This window comes from Gymnoscopelus microlampas (assembly GCF_963454915.1).
Source record: "Gymnoscopelus microlampas genome assembly, chromosome: 5".
Taxonomy (NCBI): domain Eukaryota; kingdom Metazoa; phylum Chordata; class Actinopteri; order Myctophiformes; family Myctophidae; genus Gymnoscopelus; species Gymnoscopelus microlampas.
This window is the reverse complement of record NC_139942.1, coordinates 40,874,314-40,901,970: the sequence shown is the minus strand read 5'-3', so window position 1 is coordinate 40,901,970 and position 27,657 is coordinate 40,874,314. Positions and strand designations below refer to the sequence as shown.

General features: G+C 40.7%; 1 protein-coding gene across 2 annotated transcripts; it reads left to right on the top strand.

Moving 5' to 3' along the window:
- Positions 1 to 1,267: 1,267 nt before the first annotated feature.
- On the top strand, positions 1,268 to 22,328 carry LOC311045549 (CTD small phosphatase-like protein). 2 transcript variants are annotated; one of them, XM_084057455.1, is made up of 8 exons: positions 1,268 to 1,900; positions 12,747 to 12,904; positions 13,484 to 13,516; positions 14,805 to 14,906; positions 15,866 to 15,922; positions 17,522 to 17,614; positions 18,132 to 18,317; positions 18,862 to 22,328. In XM_084057455.1, exons 1-8 carry the CDS (start codon positions 1,825 to 1,827, stop codon positions 18,985 to 18,987), a joined length of 831 nt encoding a protein of 276 aa, XP_083913581.1. In that variant the 5' UTR covers positions 1,268 to 1,824; the 3' UTR covers positions 18,988 to 22,328. The 2 variants fall into 2 exon arrangements, with proteins under 2 accessions (XP_083913581.1, XP_083913582.1); XM_084057456.1 differs by lacking the exon at positions 13,484 to 13,516.
- Positions 22,329 to 27,657: the final 5,329 nt, after the last annotated feature.

Sequence of the window (27,657 nt, the reverse complement as noted above, 5' to 3'; positions counted from 1 at the left end):
ATTAGGGCTGTCAAATTAACTAAATTTACTGAGTTAATTAATTCATGGAATGAATCGGATTAAAAATGTTAACACAATTAACACATGTGCAGAATGACCCGCCCCTTAGGCTGTATTATACATCCCACAATTCCACCCACTGCACTAACTTGTCGCTTTGTTATCTGATGGCTGATAGATCAAAACAATTGATTGATTGATTGATTGATTGATTGATTGATTGATTGATTGATTGGTTGGTTGATTGATTGATGTTTGTTTGATTGATTGATTGATTGATGTAGGCCTACTTTATTTAGTAAGACATGAGAAAAACAGTACATGGAAGTACAGATTCACAATACAAGGTCTACTAAACTATAAGGCTCATAAAGCACTAAGCTTGTTTAAAATGAGATCGCCACGTACACAAATCATGATGACATAAGAGACAGACAGATATACACACTACTATACAGAATGTCATACAATCAGCTTACAGGTTACTGGTATGAAAAATAAGAAATTATCAAACGAGAACCTGTCTGCATGGGGAAGGGTTAGTTTACGTAGGCAGCGGTCAAATCACATATGGGCACAATGAGGTGAGAGCGAGACAGACAGAGAGAGAGAGAGTCATTTATCAACAATGTGAAGGCATGACATGCCCAAAGAGTTATTTCCACACTTCCACCACTAGATGGCGTCCACGATCTTTTCCCTCAAAAGGAAGGGAATACCTTGACGTGTTTGTATTTAGTATTCCCACACATTTCGTGCATTTTCAATTACTTTAAGCATTGACTGAAATATATTTCAGTTTTTAAACACATTATGTTTTTATAGAATAAAAAGCATTAGGGAATGTACCCAAATGTAAATATTACGACCAGTAAGTAACCAAGAGCAATGCAAGCTCCTCTCGCAAAAAAAGAAAAAAGAACTGATCTACAAGCTAACAATAACAACCCGTCGCGATGCAACGGGTTGTTATTGTTAGCTTGTAGATCAGTTCCTTTTGGCCAGCGACACCTCCCACTTGTGTGTGTGCTTCTTTTCATGCGTCTCCAAAATACATAAAGCCTCCATGTTGCACAGCAGGGCATCGGCGGGGAACCCCAGGATAAGCCATGATTAGAAACAATTCAAATTCGTCTGGAAAGAAAGTGTTTTACGCCAATATTATATTAATAATACATTAATAACATATAATCAACACGTCTCGTGCAGGTTTGTATTAACAACTGCCATTTATTTTTATTGTATTTTTAGGGGGAGGGCGGGGGGGGGGGGGGGGTACGGGGGAACCTCCGTTGCTGCTTCTTCACGCGCGACGGCTCGAGCTCCTTCTCCTTCTCCTCCTCCTCATCGGTGTTTTCGGCACGAGCGGGCGTCACATTTTTTTGTGTGAGGATCGACGGTCATTAGCTAAAAACCCAAGCTGCTGGCTAGCTTATAGCGGCTAACTGGCTAACTTGTGAATCGATTTGCCCGGTTGTTTTTTTGGGATTGTTTTTGTTTTTTTTGTTTTTACGCACACATACATACGTTTTGTCCTTGGGATTAATTAATTTAGCAGATATCGCGATAAAGCGATAGTATTGTTTTGCCTTTTTTTTGTTGTTGCCTAAAGCCCTAAATGCCAGCCCTGAACTGGCTCCCTCCTCCTCCTCCTCGGACGTTAGCCGTTGTTAGCTCTGTGGGCTAATATAGTAACCTGAACGTTTAAAGCTCGCCAACGAAGCAAGCAAAGCTTCGCTGGCAAGGGAAGGAAGGAAGGAAGGAATACAAACAACTCAGGGGGAAAAAACTCAAGCAAAAAGGAGGAATAACCCATCTGTCTAAATGGACCACACGTCCATAATAACGCAAGTTTCCAATCCCAAAGAGGAGGAAATTCTGTCCTTTAACCAGGAGAAAGGTAAGTTAAAAGGGTAAACAGAAGTCCGAATAGCCTTAGTTGTACTTTCTTTAAATGGGTTTTTTGTCTTTCTCGCGGGAGCTTTTAGCTTTCTTGCATATACACACATGACGTGTTTTCTACAACTGTGACAGCATTTTAAATAGAAAACATTGTCGTTACAAGGCTCACGTCGACACTTCTTTCGGCATAATAATAATAATACGTAATTTTTGTTGAGTGATTGAGGGTCGCTCCTCGACTAAGTATAATATAAACTAGCATTTAGCCTTGCACTAGCTGGTTAGCTAGTAACTAAACACACTGGTTGCCCTGTGCGTGTTGGTCGTAGTAACGTTATAGGGCCTTATTTAAACAACAATCTAGATAGAGATTAGTCAGTCTCCAACTAGTTTATTGGTGATGGAGGCCTCTGCCTTCTGTCAGCTTAGCTTGCTTTTGTGTTGTGGTGTTGTAATGTCAACCAGTGTTTAAGAGTGACATGTTGATCATTGTCAGTTCTGCCTTAACATTGCTTGTATGCTTCATACATGGATGGTAAGAATTACTGGCTGCGAATTATGAAGAGGCAACAAGTTATATTTTTCTTCAACAAGGGTGTGGGCGGTTGTAGTGAGAAGTTCTGGAGGAGAGCTTGGCTGAACCAATATGTTGGGAAAACTGCGTGTGTGGGAAGCTGCATGCAAAATTTACAGCTGACTTGTAGTTGCATTCTATTTTTAGACGTGAGCCTTTTGTATTGGCTGTGCATCATGCCTGTGACCATTACTCAGGTTCCTTTATTTATTTGTCCTGCACCGTTTGACCATTGTAGTATTTGTTCAATTAAGTAAATGACATCACTGATTTGCTTGGTGCATTCAAATGTGGACCTCATTAGCGCAGTTTATCTTATCATTGAAGTATCTCGACTCTGCAGATTATGGCAAGCCCATACTCTGTTTTGACAAGTAAACTTAGTAGTTAATGGGCAACGAATTAACAGCCAGACTTGTGTTTGAAGCCAGGTATGGGTTGGTCAAGACAGACGCAGTTCCAGATATGCACTTGACTCACACTCATATGCACTCTCTGTCACACACCTCTTTGATCTCTCTTCTATTACTATCTTGCATGATACATTGGAGTGCAAACCTCATCTGCAAGTCCATGGCTAATATTGTCCATTCTTTCCCCCCTACGTTGTGGCCACTGTGGCTGGCTTTCGGGTCATTCAGACCCACGGGTAGTGTATCAATATCACGTCTCAAGCTACACTACACAAACCATTAGTAATGTGAGAACTTAAGTCTCTCATCCTGAACAATGACTTTTCCTCTGAAAGGAGCAAGGGGATCCCTCCTCTGCAACTCTCATGGATTCTCTATGGTATGGAACTATGTGGGTGTCATGGGAGAATTTCATTACATTCAGGGTTTGTGACTTGAACCATAATAACCCACATAGTTATGATTCTGGCTTAGCTTTAGACTTTTTAAATGTCAACATTGATGCCTAAGATTTTACTAAAAACATCAAACTTAAATCTGTGCTGGCCATTTTATCTGATGACAGGCTTGGTCACAGCAAGTAAGCAAGTCTTGTTGTTACATGTCAAAGAAGACTAACCTGTAATATGAAAGATAACAAAAAGAGGAGCACCTTTTCAGTGAGCTTGATCTCACAGTTTTTGTACTTTTTTTTTGTGGCCTTGTATGCATTGTGGCTCATCCTTCATGAGTAAGTGTCCGGAAAAAAGTAAACCATGCTAAAGCTGTATTTAATGGTGTTGGGAGAGGTTGGCATTGTTTGTGCCACCCCATGATCTCTTCCTTCACTGTGCATTGCAGGCAGAGTTCATGAGGGAGGGTGGCAAAAGCAATCTGCGATGCACAGATCATTATGGTCAATTGGTCAAAGGGACACTTGTCAGTCCTGTAATAGTCTGGCCAGTGGCCACTAATTTGTTTGAGGGGATGTGATAATTCATCAAAAACAAGAGGAATGAGCTGAGGGGTTCAGGATTTAGATTTTGGAGTCCTAGACCACCGATCACCAATGTTTTGACCAATATTTTGTAAAAAAAAAAATCATAAGACACTTGGATTTGATTAAAGTTTCTATTAGAACATTTAATGTATTATAATTAAACCAATAAAGAATTGTTTCGAAACTTTTTTCGCCTATAATGACAAAAATAGGGACGCCAGGTTCAGAGTGGTTAAAAGTTGAAACACATTTGCTGCATAATTGCAGATACTGGTCATCAAAAAAGTTAAATAATGGCAGATATCTGTCGGCCCACAGGTCCCGTCCTTTAGGCTCTGAGGTATAAACCTTGTATTCAGGGTAAATCTATTTCTTAAGTAAACATATGTTGCATGAACGCAACATGTGATTACTCTTAATTTGTCATTTGCGCACACCTAGCAAAGGTCCAATGACTGTCATTTACCCATGTGTTATTAAAACAGTTAACTAAGCCTGAAAATGAACACATGACAGGGTGCGCTGACAGCTACTTCTGTGTGAATGTTTGGTGTTAATGTTTCTGTTGGCCCAATACCTCTTTATGAATGAGAGATGTGTGGAAACACCACACACACACACACACGCACACGCACACGCACACGCACACACACGCACACACACACACACACAATTTGAGACTAATTTGAGATTTGCTAAAAGTGTTGTGTGACTGTGTGTAAACGCCAGATAAATGTGCTGCTCTGGTAGAGGTTCTTTGTTATAAAGACTGAGCAGAGCTGGAGAGTGACTTCAGTATTCAGATTTTTCCTACTGTATGTAGTCTTGTGTAGTGGCAGCTCAGCGAAGCTGCTGCTGTTTTGTTTCTGAACCATTCTCTCTTCCAGTCTCCTTCACATGAGTCAGAGTCTTTCTCTCAGGGCCAATGCAAACGTTACCATGATTACAAGAATGGTATGGCAGTGTCTGCTGCCTTCCCGTGCTATTTGACTGGGCCTTTTGGTAGAAGAAAAGAAGTTGGACTGTGAGGGACATTCTCATTGGAGATATAGTTTGATTTAACCTTTTTGCAAGATCCCTGGAAGCTTATTTGCGAAGACTGGCTGTTGTGAAGGGCCCAGCCAGTGACATGATGCGATCTTTTATAGTCTTCCATACGCTACACTTGCATATTGCGATGTAAAAGTCATTGACTTGGCCAACATTCTAAAATGCACCCCATCCCAACAGCCGCCCCTCAGAAATTTAACCAGACTAACAACACAAAATGTTCCTAGTAAATAAATGATATATATAGTATTGTTTTTTTTTAAATAGAGAAAATAGTAAATGTACAAGTGCACATGTGAGCTTGTAGATTTGCTATTTTTGCTATTTGTTGTTGTACAAAGTATATAGGTGCTAGTAGTTAACAGGTAGGCTCCTGTTGCTTGAACAGGCTCCAAATTGTCTGGTCAGGAATTGACCACCTTTGCCCTTAGTGTACCTCTGCTGGCTGTCCTCCAACATGTGTCTGCTTTTCACACTGTTTGAGCTGCCAGGCAGCAGCCTAAATATAGTCGCACTGCCCTGCTGGCCACAGCTCTGTTGACCTCATGGCCCAGGATAACTACTTGCAAAGTTGACAGTTGCCATCTTCTTTATTTTAGTACTCCAACTCATTTCAGTTGAAAAATTGCTAGTGGATTGCTGCATTTCCACTGCGTGGTACCGACTCGACTCGCTTGATTTAGTTTTCCACTACAGATTGTACTCCTTCAATGCTGGTCATCACAGCGACATCCAGTTGTCTGCGTAGGAGAGTGCTAAACAATGCTAAAAGTAACAGCTAATGCGTTCTGGAAACGATCGCTATATGTAACTTGTACCAGTGATGTTGAAACGTTTTTAAATGTACTGAGTACCTCGCTGGGACCCACACGTGGTCGTTCTAGTCTAGTGGGTCACAGAGAAATTGAGATGGTCACCGATAAAACGGTTTGTTTGACAATTGTGTTTAACTCATGTTTGATCTTATGTGGTTTTTATGGTTATACTCATGTAGGTTAAAATTTTCTGAAAATTAAACAAATAAAGTAGGCTATATACTAGGCTTTCAACAGAACTCAAAAAATATTTCAATTCATTGAATATATTCAATTATTGTTAATTGCATTGAAAATAATGCACATAATCCAGGTTAAATAATGGGCCAGGGTCACTTTGCAAAAATGTATTGTTGGCTGTCTGTCAGTCACAACTCTGCAATAGTTTGTACTTGTAGTTGTCCAACTGTCAATAGTGAGTTAAACTGTAATCGTTTATATCTGTCATGTTTTGTTTTTGTTTGCTGTTTTTTAAGGCTGGCATTTATACCAGATGGATAAAAAATGATTGACTCGCTTTATTTGCAGGAAATGGGTTATAATTTTTCGGCTGCTTGGAAGGATGAGGCTAACAGTGGTGTATCAAAGACCGTCAGTGGGTGCTGTTTAGGCCAATAAAGAATCATTTGAATCGAGTGGTAGCTGCTAATTTAGTTTTTCTATGATTGCAACATGGATTTGTTGTTCACAATGAAGCATTATCAGGGAAAATATAGGGTGCATCCCTTGGACGCATCAATCAATAGTGATTCTGATGTCCTTTTGGATTATTTTGCATCAGAGCTATACATTCCAAGAAAAACGTTTCCGATAATTGTTTTGGAGAGAAATAGGTTGGTCAATGGCAAATGTAACAGTATTCGGTAGCTTTCATGGAGTATTGGGGAGTGCGTCATAATGCAATGTTAATGACCATTCTTTGACTAATCAGTAGTCCGTAGTATTTTCATGTCACATTTTGATATCGCCTCAGCTCGCTTGGAACCTTGACGGAGATGATAGCTTAAAAATACCTGGTACTTTTTGCTAATGAAAAAAAAAAAAAAAAAGACCGAAGTCGAGATGAGCCGGTTCCATGCTGTCAAAAAATGGCAATATATTTTGTGAAATCTGTCACTTCTAAGTCAGGAGGAAATGCTTGTGGCTCTAGCATGATTCTTGGATCATTTTATATATATTTTTTGGTTGGGCACTTGCAGAGACTTCTGGATGAAGGGGGATTTCAGTTATTTAAAGCAGCTACTCTACTCGGGGTGGGCTGGCTAGGGCCTTGATTTAGACACTGAGATGAATGGGCTCCTCTTACATAGTCCTTTTACCCTCTGACGGTGACTCCTGCTCTGTAGTGGAGCCTCAGAAAAATGTTTTATGGGAGTGGTGTGTGTGATGAGCACTGTTGTGGTTAGGCGTCTTTAGCCTGGCATGGCCAGACTAATATCACTGAGTAGATATTAGTCTGGAATCTCTATGTGGAACCTGCATTTCCAAGGGGCGAATTAAAAAAATGCCTCTGGTGATGAACCTTCCCCATATTTGCATGGAGAAATTACTGTTTACAACAAAGGTCCTTCATTTTTTTTAGTGGGCACAAAGATGATTATGCTGCTTGCTAGATGAAGCTTTTGTCTATGACTAAAAATAGGCCTAGTCAGATGCAGTTTCCTTTAAAAGAAGGCAGGTCTTTCTTGTACTGTTGTTGTTTGCATGGAGAAATTGGTCCCTCACTACTTCGGAGGGTGTGAAATCCAATCGCAACTGAGCGGTGCCAGACCAAATCTGCCGAGGGCAAACATTTTGGCAATGGCAGATTCGTCTGGTTTCCAGGCTAAGGCTTCTTGACTTCAACCAGACTTTTGCTTCTCATCAGGGTTGCCGCTGTATCCAGTGTTCCCGTTGTTACACGGTGTGAGTTTACTTGCCCACTGATGCTCACTGTGTTATTATTTTATATTATTTTCTTCTTTATAATAAAACACATTTAGTTCGTTTTTGTATGGCACCCACCACGTTCTTGCAACATACTAAGTGCGTTATCAATACTGACTTGCAGTACAATTTTATAAACTGAAAAGAGACTGCTCCGCCTCGGACCGAGTCTCCGTCTGGACCTACAGTGGGCTGCACACATTGTGAGCGTAAGTCACATTATGAGAGCGAGTAGGGGGAGACAGAGGGCTCTAAAGTTGCTTGACAACAGCTTATTTGAACTGTGCACGAGCTTATAACTTCATGAGCAATAGTGCTTTATTTACTTCAATCTGTGGATTATTTGTGATCAACCAGTCTTGCTGTTTATTTCCCATTTGTGTCTGGCTGCTTATACTACTCTCTGATTGGATGTACTATATGTCTGTCTACTTGTATAGCCCAGAGCTATTGAGAGAGTTGCAACACTTACGAGTTAGGACACTCCCATAGACTTCTGTTGTGAACGATCTATCATCCAGCTTCCTGAAGTGTATTAGTTGGAGGGAAAATCTCCACTCCAAGGAAACCCTACTTCTATAAATGCACTTAGGTAAAATGAAAATTATTCAGAAATGTATATTCATATTTATTACTCTGAAATTATGAAATATATGGAATCACTCCAGTTCTTTTTTGTATTAACTTTGGCCAAACTATGCAGTTTCATTAGGGGGGAAATGGTAGTGGTAGAATCAGGTCCTGAAATATTTTTTTATAAATGTGTTGAATTCTGCCTTTACATGCTTCATTGGTTTATGTGATGGGGGAATTACTTAACTTAACTAAACATTGTCTGTCTCAGTGCATTTAGTCACACTGTTCCAATTTAATGGATTCCCTACCTAAACTATGCTGTAGGTGGCTATCTCTTTCTCTTTATACTCTGTGTCCTTGAGTCTTAGTAATGGTGGCTCACTCTTGTCCCCATACTCTATTCTTGTACTCTTTCCAATTAAAAACTTTGTTTAAAAAGTAAAAGAAAACCTACACGAAAAATACGTTTCTCACTGTGATTTTTGCCTGTGGACTCATCCAGTATTAAGGGAAACACAGGACTTTTTAGCACAGCTTTCTGTGTGTTACATTTATAAGCATGATATATACAATGACGGTGTCGCACAACAAAAATAGCCGATCTACAAGCACACAATGCATTGTAAGTAAGTACATTTTATTTATAAAGCACCTTTCGAAACAGTGTTACAAAGTGCTGTACAATCGAACACAAAATACACACAATTAACAAGATATAAACAGGGTATTATAGTACAAAATAGTGAAAAAGTACAAAACAGCAAGGATAAAAACAAAGCATTGACCTATGTGAGTCATTGTGAACTTATAGCTCTGCTAATTTAGTCTGTGACACTGTCACACAACAGAGTGCTATAAGAATATCCAGTGGAGGTGGGAGGGGGGGGGGGCGGGGTCTTGCTTGCCTCATAGACTTGTAGAGGGAGACAGACCTGAATGGTTCTGGAGATAGGGTCTTCTGTCATTCACACAGCGGATTATATTAATGTCGCCGTAAATGTTTTTTATGGGCTTTTCTGCCTTTATTTGATTAGTGCAGAGTGAACATGAAGAAGTGACATGCAGCAAGGTTGTTGGGCTCGGGTATCGAACCTGCAACTCGCTGTCAGGCTGAATTAAAGCCTATTTATGGTATGCACCTTAACCACTAGGCCATCGGCGCCCCATGTTGCGGTAAATGTGTGTGGAAATCTTTCACCTTGAAAATGCTAAATTTGCAGGAATAAATTAAATGATGCACAATATATGCAATCCTGTGCCTAATTTGTTTCACCTGCATGTTTGAAATAAATACATAGATAAAATTCAGGCCCGTTAATGAAGTTCTATCCCAGGCTAGATTACAAACGGAAATGACACCATTATTTATTAGTGCGTTCCTGTGTTCACACTATTGCCATTGGTGCTGTGAATAAACTATTAACTAATTAAAACAACTCGGGACTTTTCAGGGGATGCCACTGCCATCTCTTAACTGCTCAAGTCTACCATAGTGTTCACCTTGGAAACACTTGCACTGCTCAGTGCACATAAGCATTACCAAGGGAGTGTAGGAGCGATGAGGCTTCCTACTGTGCTGAAGTCACAGTCAAGCCAAAACCATACAAGACCAGCTTGTGTGGATGAGGAGGAGTGCATCCCAAATCTTACACAAGCACACAATTATACGATGTGTCAACAGCCACAAACCCACCCACGAGTCTGGGCCGCAGCACACAATCCTGTGCCAGAGAGGGAGGCTGGTGAGCCTCTGGAATAACACATTTTTCCTGGTTAGACCCATGCTGTAGTTGTTGTCACACCTACTCCCTAATGATTTATCAGTGTGCATGTGTGTTGACAGCCTGGTGCTGTATAAAGTTGACAGACTTGCACCCAAGACCATGAGGGGGACCGGGGGAAATTTTTGCAATGCCAAATCATTAGCTAAAGATGTATGATAATTTGTATTAGCTTGAAAAGTCTTGACACGTGCAACAGCATCTGCAGTAGGTATGTGAATATAAGAATCATTCTGAAAACCTTGACCTACAACTTTGTTCACAGAGCTTATTACAGCATTTAGCATGGTTGGACCTATTATCAATATTGTAGCCATGAACCGCAGGTGTGTGCCATGTTAAGATCTGGAAGTCCGGGGTGGCTGTAAGGATCTTTTGTATAAGAATCAATATACTGTTTATAGTAATGATGAGTCATTGAATAATGGCAACTGCCTCAATGTCTCCTGGTTTTATTATAGAACAGAGCAAACAACAACAGTACAAGAAAGACCTGCCTTCTTTTAAAGGAAACTGCATCTGACTTGGACTATTTTTAGTCATAGACCAAAGCTTCGTCTAGCAAGCAGCATAATCATCTTTGTGCCCACTAAAAAAATGAAGGACCTTTGTTGTATACAGTACCCTTTTAAAATGTTCTAACCTGGTGTTAATCAAAGGGCTCACACTGCAAACCCTTAAATGTTTTTGTCCATGCAATGCCCGCTGTTGCAGGCTTCTGTCAAGTTAGGTATTTTCCAATGGATTGGATCAGATGGTGGTCTTTTTATACTGCGGAAACGTTTGGCAGCGTCAGGAATTTCCTACACTTCCTGTTTTATTCCCATTCTCTCTTTGCACTTGTAGCATGCCGCCTCTTTTTGTTCTGGACACTAGAAGTAGACACATGTTGACCGCAAGTGTTTGCCATGAGTATGCTCTGACCTCAACAACCGTGTTTGTTGCACTGTAGGTCGATACATTTTGAATACTTTTTTTGTATATAACCTGCTCAACTTGTGTTATATTCATCTGCTTTAAGCATATTGTTTTCTTGTTTTCAGCACTTTGCTTCTATGTCTTTGTGAAAATGTTCTAAAAAAAAAAAAGGCAGGTTTTGTTCCTTTTAATAGATGCCTTGCATGCTTCACATTTATTTCATTGTTAGTGGGTGCTTAGTACTGTAGTTCATCACAGTATCTCAGTCGGTCTCGAACTGAGTATAGATTGTACTCTGATCAGATAGATATCCAGTGGGACGCGCCCCTGCAAGAGGCACTAATTAATTTGACAGGAAGTGATGGAGAGGAGACTAGGAGAGAGCTTTTCATGCAGCCAGGACATCCCATCTTTCCCTCAGTGTCTGATGGCAGTCTGGTCCTTTGCTTCAGGAGTGCTCTCTCCATCTCTAGAAATATACCTTTCTAGCTGATCCCACAGCCTGAAAATAGTGAGGTATTTTTAATTTCTAGATCACTTGTCAAACCTGAGTTAGAAGAAGTTGTAGTAATGCTCAATGTGCATGAGATCGTTATTGTTTTTGTAGTTAGTTTTTTACTGACAGTGCATTGGTGTGACGTTTAATGTTTTATTTCTATTTTACTTTTGTGGAATTTCACAGAATTCACACGGTGCCTTTGTCAAGGGTCATAAATCCAGAATAGTAACATCCACTTAAAGGTGCATAAAAAGACTTTGAAGAGATTGTATTCTCTTGTGTTTTTCATGAAGGTCTTCAGTTGTCTTCTGGAGGCCGCCTGGTTTTGTGTTCTGAGGGGGTAAAGTGAGCTTGGGTGGGTTATGTCTTTTGCTGCAGGGGAGTTGAGAGGAATGCAGCCTTGTATAGGCTGAGAGGGGGTCCAAATGCCTCCAGACTCCCCTCCCTTTGCCTTGTGTGCATGTCCAGGCTGCTCTGCTTCGCTCACCTGCCAGCCGGAACACGGCAGGGAAGAAACGTAGGCTGGCCTTCGAAGGGGAGGCGTTGAACCAATCAAGTTACAAGAGTCAAGGCAGGGGCGGATGAGAGGAGGAGCATTCAGCTTTCAACTTGTCACTATTAATAAAAGCCCAGTGTCTGATTTAGGCCCTGCACTATGGCCCTGGAATGAAGGGGGGTATAATCAGGGCAGGGCGCTCTGTGAACTATGGCTATGTGTGATCGGTGATGTCACTTGGTCGGCCAAAGTTATTTAATGAGTTGTTTTAAATTTTAATCTATTGCAGTGATAAATGTAGACTGCTATCTTCTGGTCTGTCACAGGAATTATCAGTTCACGTGACGAGGGACATGACAGTGGTTTAATCTTTTTTTAATTTGGACTGTTGAATGCACAGGTATCAGCCACAGTACAGTATGCAAAAACCGCGGCCCGAAATAGAAGCCGTTTGAAGTTCCCCAGCTTCAGCCTGCTCATTCCTACAGTCTAATGAAGAGTGCAGTTCTGCATATCGTTGCTGTTGGGCAAAAACCTTGTATCTCCATATTTCAAGTCTTTGTTTCTTCATAAACTAATGCCCTACTTCGTCGTACAAAGTTGTTGCGCAAAAGTAGTGAAAATAGCCGCTCTACAAGCATGCGAGCATGTAGATCTGCTATATTTGAAACATTTTGAAACAGTTAAAGTGGTAAATTGTGCCTGTGGGTTTTATATAAATATTGAGCCAACGAAAAGCATTAAGAGCTTCTGACAAAATGACTACATCAATTTTGGCGACGATATTCACTTTACACCCCCCCTCTTGTTTTGTCAGTGTCACAGTCCAACAGCAGTATAAAGAAGCAGAGGAGTCGGAGCATCTTCAGCTCGTTGTTCTGCTGCTTCCGCAACTACAATGTGGAACCACCGGCGTCTAACAGCACCACCAGCTCCCTGCCTCCACCTGTGGAGGAGAATGGAACACCTCCCAAGGTGAGTACCCCCCCCCCCCCCCCCCCCTTACCCCCTGCTCGTGTGCGCGCGCGCACGCACACACACACACACACGCACACACACACACACACACACACACACACACACACACACACACACACACACACACACACACACACACACACACACACACACACACACACACACACACACACACACACACACACACACACATAAACACACACACACACACCCCTTGAAGGTACTCTCTTGAAAGTGAATAGAGTCAACAAGCGGTGACCTTTCACAGTGACACTCAGCAAGATAATTGCATGTTACAAAATTCACCTGTAACTCGGCTTAACACAAATCATCTGTCATTAAAAAAAGAGAATTCCTGAAATATTACCCTCTGTTGACTTTTAACCATATGTTTTCATCTGTAAATTGTCCATGAGTGTGAATAGTGTTTTTCTCTTTCTTTTTGGACACTTTTCTTTTGTGTTTTGTTCTCCCTCCTGACCCTTTGTCTTTGTGTGTGTGTGTGTGTGTGTGTGTGTGTGTGTGTGTGTGTGTGTGTGTGTGTGTGTGTGTGTGTCTATCTCTTTCGTGTTGTAGTGTGACCAGGTCGAGGTCATCCCTGTCCCTTGTGTATGTATTGCCTTGTTTTTTTCCCCTTTTCCTCTGCATGCAGGCCGACTGGGCCACTGGTGGGCTCACATCCTACCTGATGCAGGCTTCACCACTCTCTGGAGCACCTTAACTCCATTGCTATGCTTCAGCTAATTTTCAGTTGAGAGCGACGATAGAGCGAGTAAATTGCCCCAATGCCTCACCTGCATGATTCATAATGACTCAATTTATTGGATCTTTGTAGAAAACTCATTGACATTAACAGAGTATAACCATGCCCAAATGGTATCAATGAAGTTTTGCTGCTTAAATGAGATGCAAAACTGATGAATCTACCCGGTCTTGTCACAGCTGAAATACATAGTTTTGATGCAGTCTCTGCTCAGTTAAGAATGAGCTAAAACCTCAATAGGAAGTTGACACCATCTACTGCTGAAAGGGTGGTACATTTAGGCTCTGCCTGGTAAGTTTGGGTACTCTGCCAGACACGTTTGCATGCAGACAGTCATAATGAAAACAAATGTTATAAAAATGTATTATCTTGTAATATACCAAAAAAGACTAGTTGAGGTGAGACTGTATTGGTTTCCTATTTTTGCTGACACCAACTTTGACACTATTTCTGCTCCCGCAAGAAGATTGGACTAATTGAGCTTGTTATCTAGTGAGGCAAGGACAAGGAACGACACAGTAATCACATAAAACATTAAGATAAAGACTCCCTGATGCCATTGAATGTGTACTGAGCTTAAAATATAACACTAGCTCAGGGGTAATGTAATAACTGGGTTGTAAATTGGCATGTTCTGCCAGTTATTGTTAAATTCAAGGGGAATATCCTCAAAGCCAGTTTTGCAGTAGCTGCTAACTTTTGCATGGTGCCTGTCTGTGAGAATGTGTGACAATGGTTTATTTAATCTCTGCAGATTAGACAAAAAATAATAATAATCTGAGGGATTAAAGATGACATTACAGTTAGTGGGTTGGTGTGTGGTAGCCGAAGAAGGGCCTACCCGGTGAAGGGGCTTTTCCTGTTGACAGTTAAGGTCTAATAGACCCCTCACCAAATTAACATGGCGCTTGCTTATCTGCTCCGCCTTTCACATTCATTTATACGATCAAATTATGATGTTATTGCTCTCTCCTGCTCATGGTCTCTCCCACTCTTTCTGTCAGATGCTCTCACCCTATCACTCTTTATCTTTGCTCTCCCTCTCATACTTCTTTCTCTCTCTCATGTACTCTCAGTACATCTCCCTCTCTTCCGTTGCCCTCTCTGACATGATATGCTCTGTCTGCCCTGCAGCCTCCAGCCAAATACCTCCTACCAGAGATGAACATATCCGACTATGGCAAGAAGTGTGTTGTGATCGACTTGGATGAGACCCTTGTCCATAGCTCGTTTAAGGTAAAAATGAACAGCAAATGGTGATGAAGTTGATAAGTCAAAGGCGCATTCACGTTGGACACAATAAACAATATCACATTGCTTGAATCATGGGAAATGTGTTGCTGTGTCGCATTGAGACCAGACTTAACATTTTCACAACACACACACTGGCTGTCACTCTCTTCGCCTTGCCAAAAAATGCTTGTGTTGAACATATTCCAACTTACTGCTCCGAGAGAAAAAAACGAGCCAATTGTTTATGTTGTATCTTTATATTAACTTAACATTGAATTGCATCGTTCAAAGAAAATGGCAATGCGTCCGGTGTGACCGCACTTATGTCTAGTGTAAGGAATCATGTTAAAGACATGTCATTTTACATCCAAATAAGCCTTCTTTCATTTTGTTTTACCCACCAATAATGTAAACTACAAGTGTGCTAGTTGAGCTCTAGTATTTACAGAGATGATAAAAACCTTTTAGTAGAGAGAGAGAATCCATTAAACAGAGACAGTTTGGTGGATGCAATACTGAAATTGTGTATTAAAGACTTTTTTAAATTAGAAAAAAGTCAACAAGCACCATCTAATGTTAGTGTTTTGAACGTGAAAGCTCTTTGACTAGCTGGGTGTCGCAATTCAGAAAGTCATTTTAGTACTCCCTTGGCCGCTCCTCCTTTTTCTCTCCTCCTCTTTTCTGCTCCACCTCTCGTCCAGTTTCTTTCTCTGAGGGCTGCCATCTTGTTGTCGAGTCTGTTGGATTACTAGAAAGGTTGAGTAAGTAAAGAGGACAGGGAGGAGGGGTTTGTTTTGGTGGAAAAGAGACAGATTATTTTCTTTTCCCTGCGAGATTGACAAGGCATGGAACATGCTGTTTGTGGGGAAACACATGTGCGCCCTCTGCTGTTAAGATGCAGCATTGCACCATCTGAGTGCGTGTGTGAGACACTGATATGTTGTTTTTGTTCCTTCATACAGCCCATCAGCAATGCTGACTTCATAGTTCCTGTGGAAATCGATGGTACTGTTCACCAGGTATGGGACGTGAATTGCATTTTGAATGAATCAACTGAACACTGGGGTTATTTTTTGTTTGTTTTTAATAGGTAGGAGAGAATAAGAGAAGAGGAGGGTTGTGACCCTGTTCAAGTAATCCAGGATAGGCTGTGTGTATACCCTGTTGGCCTATTCATGATTACTTGCACTGGGTGGCGGCCATGGACTTCAGAAGAAAAAGTCAACGGTTGGGGTCTCTATTGGTCTCAAATGCATGGCCATAATGTTGGGCATATCTGATGAAAAGAAGGCAAACCTCAAATCATAGACATAGACTGGAGAGAGCCTGTCAGTGATGATCCTAGAAAGTACCGAATATAGGCTACACTCTCAATGCTACAGAACACCTCACTGCAGAGGCTATAGTAACTTACTCATTACTGATTGTCTGTATTCATCTAATGCAGTGTTACCCAACCTGGGGTCCTGGCCCTCCTTGGGGGGGGGGGGGCATTGTGAACTTGTAGATCGGCTATTTTTGCTATTTGTCATACTAATATAGGGTTTTAAGTGGTTAAAATGTTTGAAAAAACAAGTGTGTGTGCATGGATTAAGGCTGTCAATGAATATTCCATATTCGAATATTAGAAATAAAAGAATGTACCACTATAAAAATTATAGAATTCGAATTAAAATATTCTGCTCTGCGAGTTCTCGCGAAACTCTGGCCGCATGTACCCTTAAACAGCAGCTGGACTCGCAAGATCACAGAGCTGTAAGTCTGAGGGGCAGAAGGGAGAAGTCTCCCCTCAAGGCTTTACTTCATAGTACGACGAAGGATAAATCAGCTGCCTCGCTGTAAACGCAGACTTCACAACGCAGACACACACACAGAGTAACCAGACTCGCTCGGTACTAGAAAGCACACTCACACAACGTCGAGCTGAAATGGGTGATTCATTTGGTAGTGAAGGCAAGGCAGACGGTTTACAACGAAACTCAACCGAAAAAGCGATGTGAAAACTATGTTTGGATAACTCCCTCGTCACATTTCTCTTGTAGCCTACCTTAATTTGATTTAAACCAAAAACAAATAGATTGTTTTGATTATAATTTCCCGTTTCATGTTCAGGTAAAAATTGTTCCAACTTCCATCACAGCACATACAATGAGCACATCCTTGGAGCCATGCGTCTCTGTTCTCCAGATAAGTCCGGGCTTGTATCTAAACCATTACAGCTATATTAAAATAAATTAATCATTCATTTGATCTCACAAGAGAGCGCGTTTCTTAGCACCAACCGTGACTGGAGCATATAGAGAAAGAAAGCGACTTCTGCTGTGTTTGAATTAAGTTTTACTGCATACAATATTTTATATAAAAAATAATATACATTCGAAAATCGATAGGTTCAAATGGATCGAATCCACGTGGTGTTTTAAAAGGAATATTCAAAAGTCATTTTTGGCCAATTCTGACAAATCTAGCATGGATGCACACATTTATCAGATGCAATAAGGGGGGGGGCTCCAAGGAAAAAAGGTTGGGAACCACTGGTCTAACGTTCATTTCTATGCTGATAACACTATGCTTCCTGAACTCTAATACCCACACTAAAACCTGTTGCGTTGCTCCAGGTGTATGTGCTAAAGAGACCCTTCGTGGATGAGTTTCTTCAGAAGATGGGCGAGCTGTTTGAATGTGTGCTCTTCACGGCTAGCCTTGCCAAGGTTTGTTAAAGTCTCTGGCATTCACATTGGCTACACATCACTGGTCACCATAGCAGCCAGGAGTAGCATTTTGTTTATGGTCCGTTGTCCGGTGGTCTTGCTATCCTAACCTGTCACAACTTCCTTCTGTTCTGGCGCACACCTTTGTCTTTTTCATAGTAACCCCTGATAACATGGGTAAGTCGGAGTGAAGAGAGAACAGTAGTCATGTTAAAGACGCCATGTACGCTAGAGGTTAGCTGTAAGTGATGTCCTGTAGTTGTTAGCTCCCAAGGCATTTTTGCTTCTAGGTCAATATTGCAATAAACTGCGCTCTTCCTCCTGTGTAGTTTTTAGTTTGTGTGCACATTGTTTTGATAGCTACCTAGCTGTCAATCTAGGCAGTGTTAAAAAAACGTAGCACTTGTTATACTTTCTAATCTAATACATTATTTATAGTGGACCATTGTATTACATGGGAATTCAGGTAGTATCAAGTATTTGTCTACATATCAGTCTAACTTGTGGATCAAAACAGTATGCTGACCCTGTGGCCGACCTGCTAGACCAGTGGGGGGTGTTCCGTGCCCGGCTCTTCCGAGAATCCTGCGTTTTCCACAGAGGAAACTACGTCAAAGACCTCAGTCGGCTGGGTAGAGAACTCAACAACGTCATCATCCTTGACAACTCGCCTGCCTCGTACATTTTCCACCCTGAAAATGCTGTAAGTTCACTCATCAGAATCTGAGAAAATCCATAAAATATGTAGAGATGACATGACTTACTTGACTTAAACCCTTTTGCTCTTAGGGGAGCATAGGTCATTTATGAATTTCCTCAAAATCCAACCCCACGTCTAAGTCGTGAGAGGCGGTAACAGCTAAAAAGTACGGGATTGCCAGGCAGGGCGAAGTATGGCGGGTGGATTGCCACCCAGGCCGTTAAGGTAGCCATGAAGGCCTGCCTGGACCTACCTGAAAATATGCTGGCCAACGGGGCCCTGGTTAAGCTAGGTGGACCAATCATTCGCTTAGTGGATAAACATGATTACAGAAACATTTATGAAAAACATCCAAGAGATGACATCAGGTGAGATTAATTATTTTTATCCCAGTCTCTTTGCTTTAATTTGTCTGTTTTAGGCTGTAATGATTATTACTCAACGACTTGTTTTGCCACACTTGAACATGGTGTCAATGCTGGTGATGAAGTCTTACCGAAGCCGTTACTTAACGGTAGATCATTGACACTCTTCCCCATTATACTAGGTCCCTGTGCAGTCCTGGTTTGATGACATGAATGACACGGAGCTCCTGGACCTGCTGCCTTTCTTTGAGGGACTGAGCAAGGAGGAAGAGGTCTATGGTGTCCTGCAGAACCTGAGAGGCAGGTAACAGAGAACGCAGCAGCAGCACCACCACTGCTAATCCGTGGCCTCTGTTCTCTCCTCCCACATCGCTCTCTGCTCCACCTCCCCCTCTTATGACCACACCACATCTCTCGGACTCAGGCAGAACCTCCCTCAAATGCCCTCCCTTCTTGCCTCTGCTCCAAGGGGGGGACGTCTTGGAGTCTCACTGTGGAAACGTCCCTCCAAGTATCACCCCCCACACACACGCACCAATCGCCCGGTGACTGGCTGCCTTCGGACCACAGTCAGGGAGAGGAGAGGAGGGAAATGAAGGCACTCCACATCCCAGGAGCACTGTGTTTCACAAAAACAAACAAAAAAGAAATCACCCCACACCGGACAGAAATAATGTACAGAGCGTTGCAATATTTTGGGGGACAAAATGCAAAGAGGAACGAGCTCTAGTCTTTATTTTCCAAAAAAACAAACAAACAAACAAAAAAACTGTTTTACTATTTGGTGAAGTGCTTATTTTAAAACCAAAATATATATATATAAACTCAACCTTTCTTTTCCCGTCTGAAATTTCTTTTGTGATTTTAAACACAAAAGTGAGAAGATTTAGTTCCTCGTATTGTTGCTATGCAGGCAGTTTGCTGGTAGTGGAAAGGACTGTGACTCTTCTGTTTGTTCTCATACTGAATGAAGTGCCTTGTGTGAATGTCGTTTTTAAACGGGGAGATATTTTGTACATGGCATATTTCTGGACTACTTCAAACTTTTCAAAATGATATGCTTTAAAGTGAACACACAGAGGAATCTTTATCGAAAGGCTGTTTAAATTTTTGTTTTTTGATCATCAAACGCTGGGTACACATCTCCATTGTAATGTTTTTTTTTCTTTTTTCCAGTTTTGCTTGTGCCATTTATTTAGAAGTGATTTTTCTTTTTTTCTTTAGCCATAATTCATTATACATAGAATAGTGTCTAATTTGTTTTAAGCAAAGGAATATGTTTGCAATTGTGTGAGTTTGGCCCCAGTTGCAAGTAAGTTCTTCATATCTGTGATACAATTTCAATTTTGAAAATTTGTGCCATTTGTTTTGTTCCCCCTTTACTTGTTGTTATATGCCAAATAAGATCTTTTCAGTTTTGGTAGTCCTAACATTTTTGATGATAATTCAGCCCCCAAATGTCTTGTTTTTAAAAGCTGTCATTAGAGGTATACATTTATGGGTTTTGATGATTTTAGATGTCAAATTAAGCCTTATTTTTAATGTGAATAGGTCCTACTTTTTGATCCTTCTTGTTGTTTTAGACCGGTAGTTTTAGCCAGTATGCAAAGCATTTTTGCCATGCACTTTTACAAGTGTTGCTGTTGTAGTCATCTCACCTGTAGGGGGAGACCTCTCTCCAAATGTCACTCGTTCATTGTTCACAGTTGCAAAGGTATCCCTTTCGTTGATTCAAATGGTCTGGAATCTTACAGCTAAATGGATAGAGTGCCATGTTTTTGTTTTTAGTTATAATTGATTTGAGTCTATAGAATAGGATAGTAATGTTTGGACAGTGTTCAAACCACATTGTCATCTGATTTTACACACAGCGATGACTTGGCCGTGGCCAGTCTAGTGTAATACCAGTGGAAAACACACTAGTCTCTCCTGCTCTTCACCTCAGTGCCTAAAGCCCGATTTATAATTCGTTGTACAGTACGTCAGCGTCGCATGCCGAAAATAGCCTATCTACAAGCTCACGACATGTCTTGGATGCGACGCGCAGTGAGCTTGTAGATCTGCCGTTTTCATCGCACGACACCGTCATACGATGGAGCATAAATTAGGCATACGTTGAGAGGAGCCACACACACCCGAGTGCTGCAACATTAGTTACCATGGCAATAACCTTTTTCTGTGGGGAGATTCCATCCCAGGGTTTAGTTTTTAGTTTTAGGATTCTGGAGCACTTCATAAAGGCTATATACAGGTTTGGTTCAAACTAGGGCTGGCCCCTTTTCAGCCATTCAAAGGTTGGTTCATTGGTGGTGTTCGTCAATGAATCTTCCAAGTATTCATTTTAAAATATGCAAAAGATAACCTACAACAGTCATACCTGAAAGCAGTTGCTGTTGTTTTAGTTGACTGGTTGGTTATTTGTTTTGACATTAACTGATATGGTATCTTGTATACAAATATTCTGCTGAGAATGATCATCTTCTGAATCAGTTTACCATTCTGAAATTGGCTTTGCCTCTGGGGGAGGCAAATGGTGTGGGCCAGCCCCGGTTGACACTGGTCACCGTGTACGGACCGAATATCACCTCATCGCGGCAATGATGCCTTACTGCTTGTGCCAAGATCCTATTCTTAACTGTATAGGATCTAGTGCAGAACACTAAAATCCTGAGCGTTCATTTAACTGTTGGCGTACAAATGAACATTGTTCACTCAGAGATGCATATCCATAATGTTCCATTTGTATACTCACAGTTAAATTGACACAGAGGATTGTGCTGTGTAGCTTTGTGATTAAGCAGTGAAATAAACTGCTTGGCTCCAGTCCTTAGGAAGGTGTCCAACAAACCTGTTTTTGCTTTGTTATGATTATCATGAAGCTTTAAAAAAAAAAGGACTAATATTGCTTCATGGAAGAATGCTTCCAAGGATTATCTTTCAGTCATAATGTTGCTGCTCCTTCATGCATAATTAAATAGTTTGTCTTTGGCATACATGTTTAAAAATATTTGTTTTTGGGTGAGTGTTAATCTCATGGTGACGGAATCGATGCAATGTCATTTTTATAAGAAGTGTTTGGCCTACTCTTCTCAACCTCTCTGACAACCTTTCTCTGAAGACATTGTTCGAATCATTGTGATATTTTTCTAGTTACCTTTGTCAGTATTTGGTTTTGAAAAGTTGCATATTACCCATTGTATCCGACTGGTGTTTTTCTTTCTTTCAGCTCAGTAACGTCCCTCTCACTGCCTTTTTGATAAAAAAAACTAAAAACTAAAAAAAAACTATACAATTCTCATTCAGGTCTCGTCTTCCCTGTCAGGTGTGTCTGTGCGTGTGCACGCATTAAGTGTAGGCCTATGTCTGTTTGTTTCCCCTTACAGGATCACTTCATTGGGGGGTGTTGTGTGTTTTTTTTACCCCACTCATAATCAGAGTACCCTTTTCATAGTGACTTTAACACCAAAGTGTTTGAGTCATCATGCATATTGCAGTTATTCTCCATAACTGCTTTTTCTTTACGTTGGTTCTCTTTTGTTTACTGTAAATGCAGTCTTCGGGTTTTCATCCCAGACACCCCCCAGTTTCACTTTCTTTCTCTGCTCTCTTTCAACCATAATAAAGGGGTTAATTGAAACCATGCTTTGTACACGCATGTTGTGAATTATTTTTCCCAGTTGTCTAATGGCCAAAGGATCGTCACTAGGCTAGTGTGATTAACCACATTAACCCTGGCGTCCCTATTTTTGGGCAATCCTTCAAAATCTCCAAAAATATACATTTATTTTGTATTTCTTCAGAAATGGCAGAAATAGACAATCTACAAGCTCAGAATGCGTCACAATGTGACTATTTCTGAGCTTGTATATCGGCTACAGATGTTCGCTGCTGATTGTACCATGGCTTAAGTGGTTAAGAGTTTCATGAATCCTCCTGTGTGTACCTGCTAAGGACTATAAATGACATGAGTCATGAGAGGGATGTTACTGTGCCCTGTTTGTAGTTTATCTTTACGGAGTTATTCATGATTTTGCTGCATATTTCCTTCCAGACATGTCACAATAAAAGCACCTTTTTATGAAGAGATACTGTATTTCTCACCTTGCATCAGTTTGTGCTTTGATTCTTAGTCTGAACTGCTAGAGAATGTGACAGAAACGACATACATACATAATGACAGCTCTACCCTGTCTGTACTCTAGAGCAGTGGTTCTCAACCTGTGGATCGAGACTCCCAGGGGGGTCCCCACATGATTTTGGGGGGTCCCCAGACTGAAATGTCAATTTAAGGACTTTTAAGACCTAAAAAGACGAGAAAAGGATCATTACTGCATCAAAAGTAATCAACAAACTATACTATAAAAACTGGTCCAACATTGTAAACATAAACAGGTAAACATTTTGAAAGTATTTATCTGTGGAACCGAGTAAAAAACAATGTGCCTCAACCCCTCCTAAGTGCTTGTCAGGGTTGGGGGGGTCCCCAGTTCAAATATGATTCTTTTGGGGGGTCACAGCCTGAGAAGGTGGAGAACCACTGCTCTAGAGTCTAGAAGACTATAGAGAGTCTAGTACAACCTTTAACAAATCAAATAATATATTAGAGTTAAAAGGTTTACAACAATATAACAGTTTAGCCAAACTCAAGATAGGCTTTCCTACCCTGTTGTTTATTTCATATTCATGTGGCATTTTACAAAAAAAATGTACGTATGTTTTGTAATAATCAGAATATACAAAGTATCAAGTAACTAAAGTTTTCAAATAATTGTAGTCTATGGAGTAAAAGTAAAAAATTGCCTCTGATTTAGTGGAGTAGAAGTTAAAGTATTGAAAATTGTAAATACAGTTAAAAGTTAAAAATACAAAAATATTGTACTTAAATACGATGCTTGAGTAATTGTACTTAGTTACTTTTCACCACTGCGTTCATGTTGTTCCACTTTCAAAATGTTACGTTACACTTCCAAAATGTACTTTCCACCACTGATATTGACAGTATCCACAAGATAAAATAAAAAGATAAGAGCACAGTCTACACATAGAAAGTGCATTCTATTCATACCTGCCAACCTCAGACCGTCCGCTAACAGGAGATTTTTTCCCAGGGGGGGAGGGGGCTCTTGACCACGCTGGGGGTCCCCCCCCCCAGGATTTTATTTAACAGAGTAGATGTAATTTCCAGTGTTCTGGTGGATTTTGGGAGTTTGACACTTTTATCAGGCTTCATAGGATCCATTAAAAAGTTAAAAGTAGCAATAAAAGAGCCATATTTAATAATAACATTTTGCTGGGGACCCCCTAGAACCATAGGACATTTACCCTAATTTGATCTGCAAAGATAATAATTAGTAATAGAAATTCAGAAAATTCACTGAGTTGGTCATAGTGACATCATTATTTCTCAACCACAGGAACCAAGCTTTTGTTTGTATCAGACCAAGGACCACAAAGACTATAGTACTCTACCGACTTTATTATTATTATTTCACTTTCTAGATAAACTTTTTTTCTAATCCCTACTCCTCCCACAGTTTATTTTTTCCCAATTTCGTGCCATAAGTCAAAATGACCGGCTTCAACGGGAATCCCGTGCTTGTACTTTGCTAAGAGACTGGTTACATAGTTTAATTGATATTGATTTATTAGTGCATTAAATTTCCCCATCCACTTTAATGGAAAAGTGAAAAAACTCAAATTCAAGTATTTTTTTCTCAGAAACCGTAAGAGCTAGAGTTACCAGATTTGAGGAGGGGAGGTGCATGGTTTATTGCCAAATTATTGAAACAAATATTACACCATTCGGCCTCATGGTGGCGCTATAACAGCCCACTTTACCTTTTGGCCTAAAACTCTTGAACCGTAGGTCGTAAAATAAAAAATCTTTACCCCTTGATTCCTTGGGTCATGAAGCAACTCCCCATATAGGCCACGCCCATTTGCGTCTGGATAGATTTTTAGCTGCGCGGTCCTGCTCTATACCTGACTTTGTCCGTGTTCACCGTCAACGCTCTGATTGGTCAGACCCGTCAACGCTCTGATTGGTCAGACCCGTCAACGCTCTGATTGGTCAGACCTGTCAACGCTCTGATTGGTCAGACCCGTCAACGCTCTGATTGGTCAGACCCGTCAACGCTCTGATTGGTCAGACTCGTCAACGCTCTGATTGGTCAGACCCGTCAACGCTCTGATTGGTCAGACCCGTCAACGCTCTGATTGGTCAGACCCGTCAACAAAGTGATTGGTCAGACCCGTCAACAAAGTTATTGGTCAGCTTCACGTGACACATGGCTATAAACACATTATAAACACATATCGATGACAAAATGTATCAAAGGCGCCGCTACCTTCACACAGGGTGTGATTTTTTTATATTGATTTGTTAGTGCATTAAATTTCCCCTCCACTTTAATGGGAATTGCAAAAACTCCCATTCAAGTATTTTTCTCTCAGAAACCGTAAAGGCTACAGTTACAAGACTTGGAGGGGAGGTTCATTATTTAGTGCGAAATTATTTAAATAAATATCACACCAATCGGCCTCATGGGGGCGCTATAACATCCCACTTTACGTTTTGGCCTATAACTCTTGAACCGTAGGTCGTAAAATCAAAATGTATTTTTCTCTAGATTCCTTGGGTCATGACGCAACTCCCCATATAGGCCACGCTCATTTGCGTTGGGATACATTTTCCACCATTTTGAATTTTCTGCAAAACACACTTTTAGCTCATCCTCCCACAGATTTTGTCAAAATTTCACAAAAATCGGAACACATGATCTCTGGGCCCATTCGGTAAACATATCCAAACGGCATTTTACTGTTCGTCCGTAAATGGCTTCCAAAGTTAGCGGGAGGGGCCCGTTTTACAAACAAGACCAAAAATCACAAACGAAACCTCCAGTCAATCCCAAATTTGAATCACATGTCAAGGGTGGTTTACTCAACGGATCCCCAAAAGCATTTCCACTTTGATCCATAGGGGGCGCCACAAATAAGCAAAATGTAACCGTTTGATGCAAAAACATTATTTCGGGGTGGATCAATCCTCTCAAAATGAAACGCAAGTGATCTCATGAGAGACGTGACAATGTAATTGGCGCAGCCTCCGACAGTATTCCTCCCAGCGTATTCCTCGAGTCCCGGCGGCCGCAGCCCGCGACCGGCGTCGGCGCAACCACACTTTGCAATTGCCCTGAATTGCGACGCGTCTAGTTAGCATTGTATTTGTATTTAACTGTACTTTCTGTGCTTTTTTTGCAAACTGCTAAACAAAGTATTCAATAAATCAATCAAACCAAGGCGTCCGCCCAAAGATCTTTTAGGAGCATGCGCACGGCCATGCATCGATTAAGAACAACCCTTAAAGGGCAAGACCACTGTGGTAGAGGTTTGGGTTGTGTAGTTGTTACCTTGCCATGATGGAACTCCAAAGGTGGACAAGAAATGTAAAATAATTGTTCCAGTGATTAGAAATTGATAATTGAAAATATGCTCCCCATTGACTTACATAGTACTGTAAACAGCTCTCAAAGTCACTCTTTTAGCACGTAAACGAGCACAGCTTAGCACATAAGCGGATCCAGATCTTCAAATAGTACCCCCCACTTTCTTTTTCTTCTCTTGTACATATTTTTCACTCTTCATACCAGTAACCTGTAAGCTGATTGTATGACATTCTGTATAGTAGTGTGTATATCTGTCTGTCTCTTATATGTCATCATGATTTGTGTGCATGGGGATCTCATCTTAAACAAGCTCAGTGCTTAATGAGTCTTCCAGTTTAGTAGACCTTGTATTGTGAATTTGTACTTCCATGTACTGTTGTTCTCATGTCCTACTAAATAAAGTACATCAATCAATCAATCAAAATCAGCAGGAAGTTGACTTTAAAAAAAATAATTAACAGTACTGGGTTTTGTGATGTTTATATTAGTATATATTTATTTTTAAAGCCATCTCGGGAATGCTCCCCCCTTTTTGTTCTATGTTGGATCAGAACCCTACTACATACCAGACCTGCTCGAGCGATCTCCTGACACTCAAGGTTCCTTTTGCGCAGACAGAGTTAGGCAAGACAGCATTTTCTGTCAGTGCTCCATCTGCCTGGAATGAGCTCCAGAGGTCCTTGAAAATCAAATCACTTCAATCCTTATAGGTTATTTCAGGGAAATGGTTTCCAATATTTTTGTTCAGAATTGTAACTGCTTTATTTAATTATTTATTTTTGGTATATCTGTTCTAGTTCTCTCTTTTAGTTTTTTGAGTGCTTCTGTATTCTGATTCATTATTCATATGTTTTATGTTGCTGTATGTGAAATGAATTTCCATTCCTGTTGATTACTGTGTTCTGTATCTCGGCTACATTGAAAATGATGGCCTGCCCCTCAACTGTACTCCAAGCTGAAATAAAGGCTATGATGATGATGATATAGGTGTCTATATTGTAAAAGAAATTCCAACGATATAAAATGCAATTCCAATTGGTATTAATGAAGGGGGGAAATAATTGACCTAAATAACGTTTAAGTTTTACTATCCACAAGTTTCCTAGGGCGTTGTGGGCATCACTTCCTGTCGATTTGATCCAATCAAATCCATGAGAAGGATTTGTGTTTAAAACTTTAAAATAATGATCTGTTATCTATGGAGTTTGAACACAGGACCTTTGGGACATGTAGAGACTAGAGAGCATCTATTATTGTGCTTGCTGTGAGTCTAAAGTCAAATAGATTAATCACACACACAAAAAAGCCTATAGAAGCTTGTTTCCATAGTGCTGTCTCCATATTCAAGCATCTAAACAAGGAACAAAAACAAAAATAAAAAAATGAACTGCATATCTTGATATATTTAGTTTGTTGTTAGTTAAGCCATTAAGACCGGGAATGCATGTGTGTCATTTTTAGATGTCTTTGGCTATTCAAAAATAGAAGATCTACAAGCTCATAGCATGGCTATGAGCTTGTAGATCTGCT

What these genes read in the sequence shown, in the direction of transcription:
- LOC311045549 (XM_084057455.1), top strand. Translation starts at nt 1,825, where the DNA reads ATGGACCACACGTCCATAATAACGCAAGTTTCCAATCCCAAAGAGGAG. An exon ending in AGAATGGAACACCTCCCAAG is followed by an intron (nt 12,905 to 13,483) that starts GTGAGTACCCCC and finishes TTCGTGTTGTAG; the next exon opens with TGTGACCAGGTCGAGGTCAT. An exon ending in TTGTCCATAGCTCGTTTAAG is followed by an intron (nt 14,907 to 15,865) that starts GTAAAAATGAAC and finishes TCCTTCATACAG; the next exon opens with CCCATCAGCAATGCTGACTT.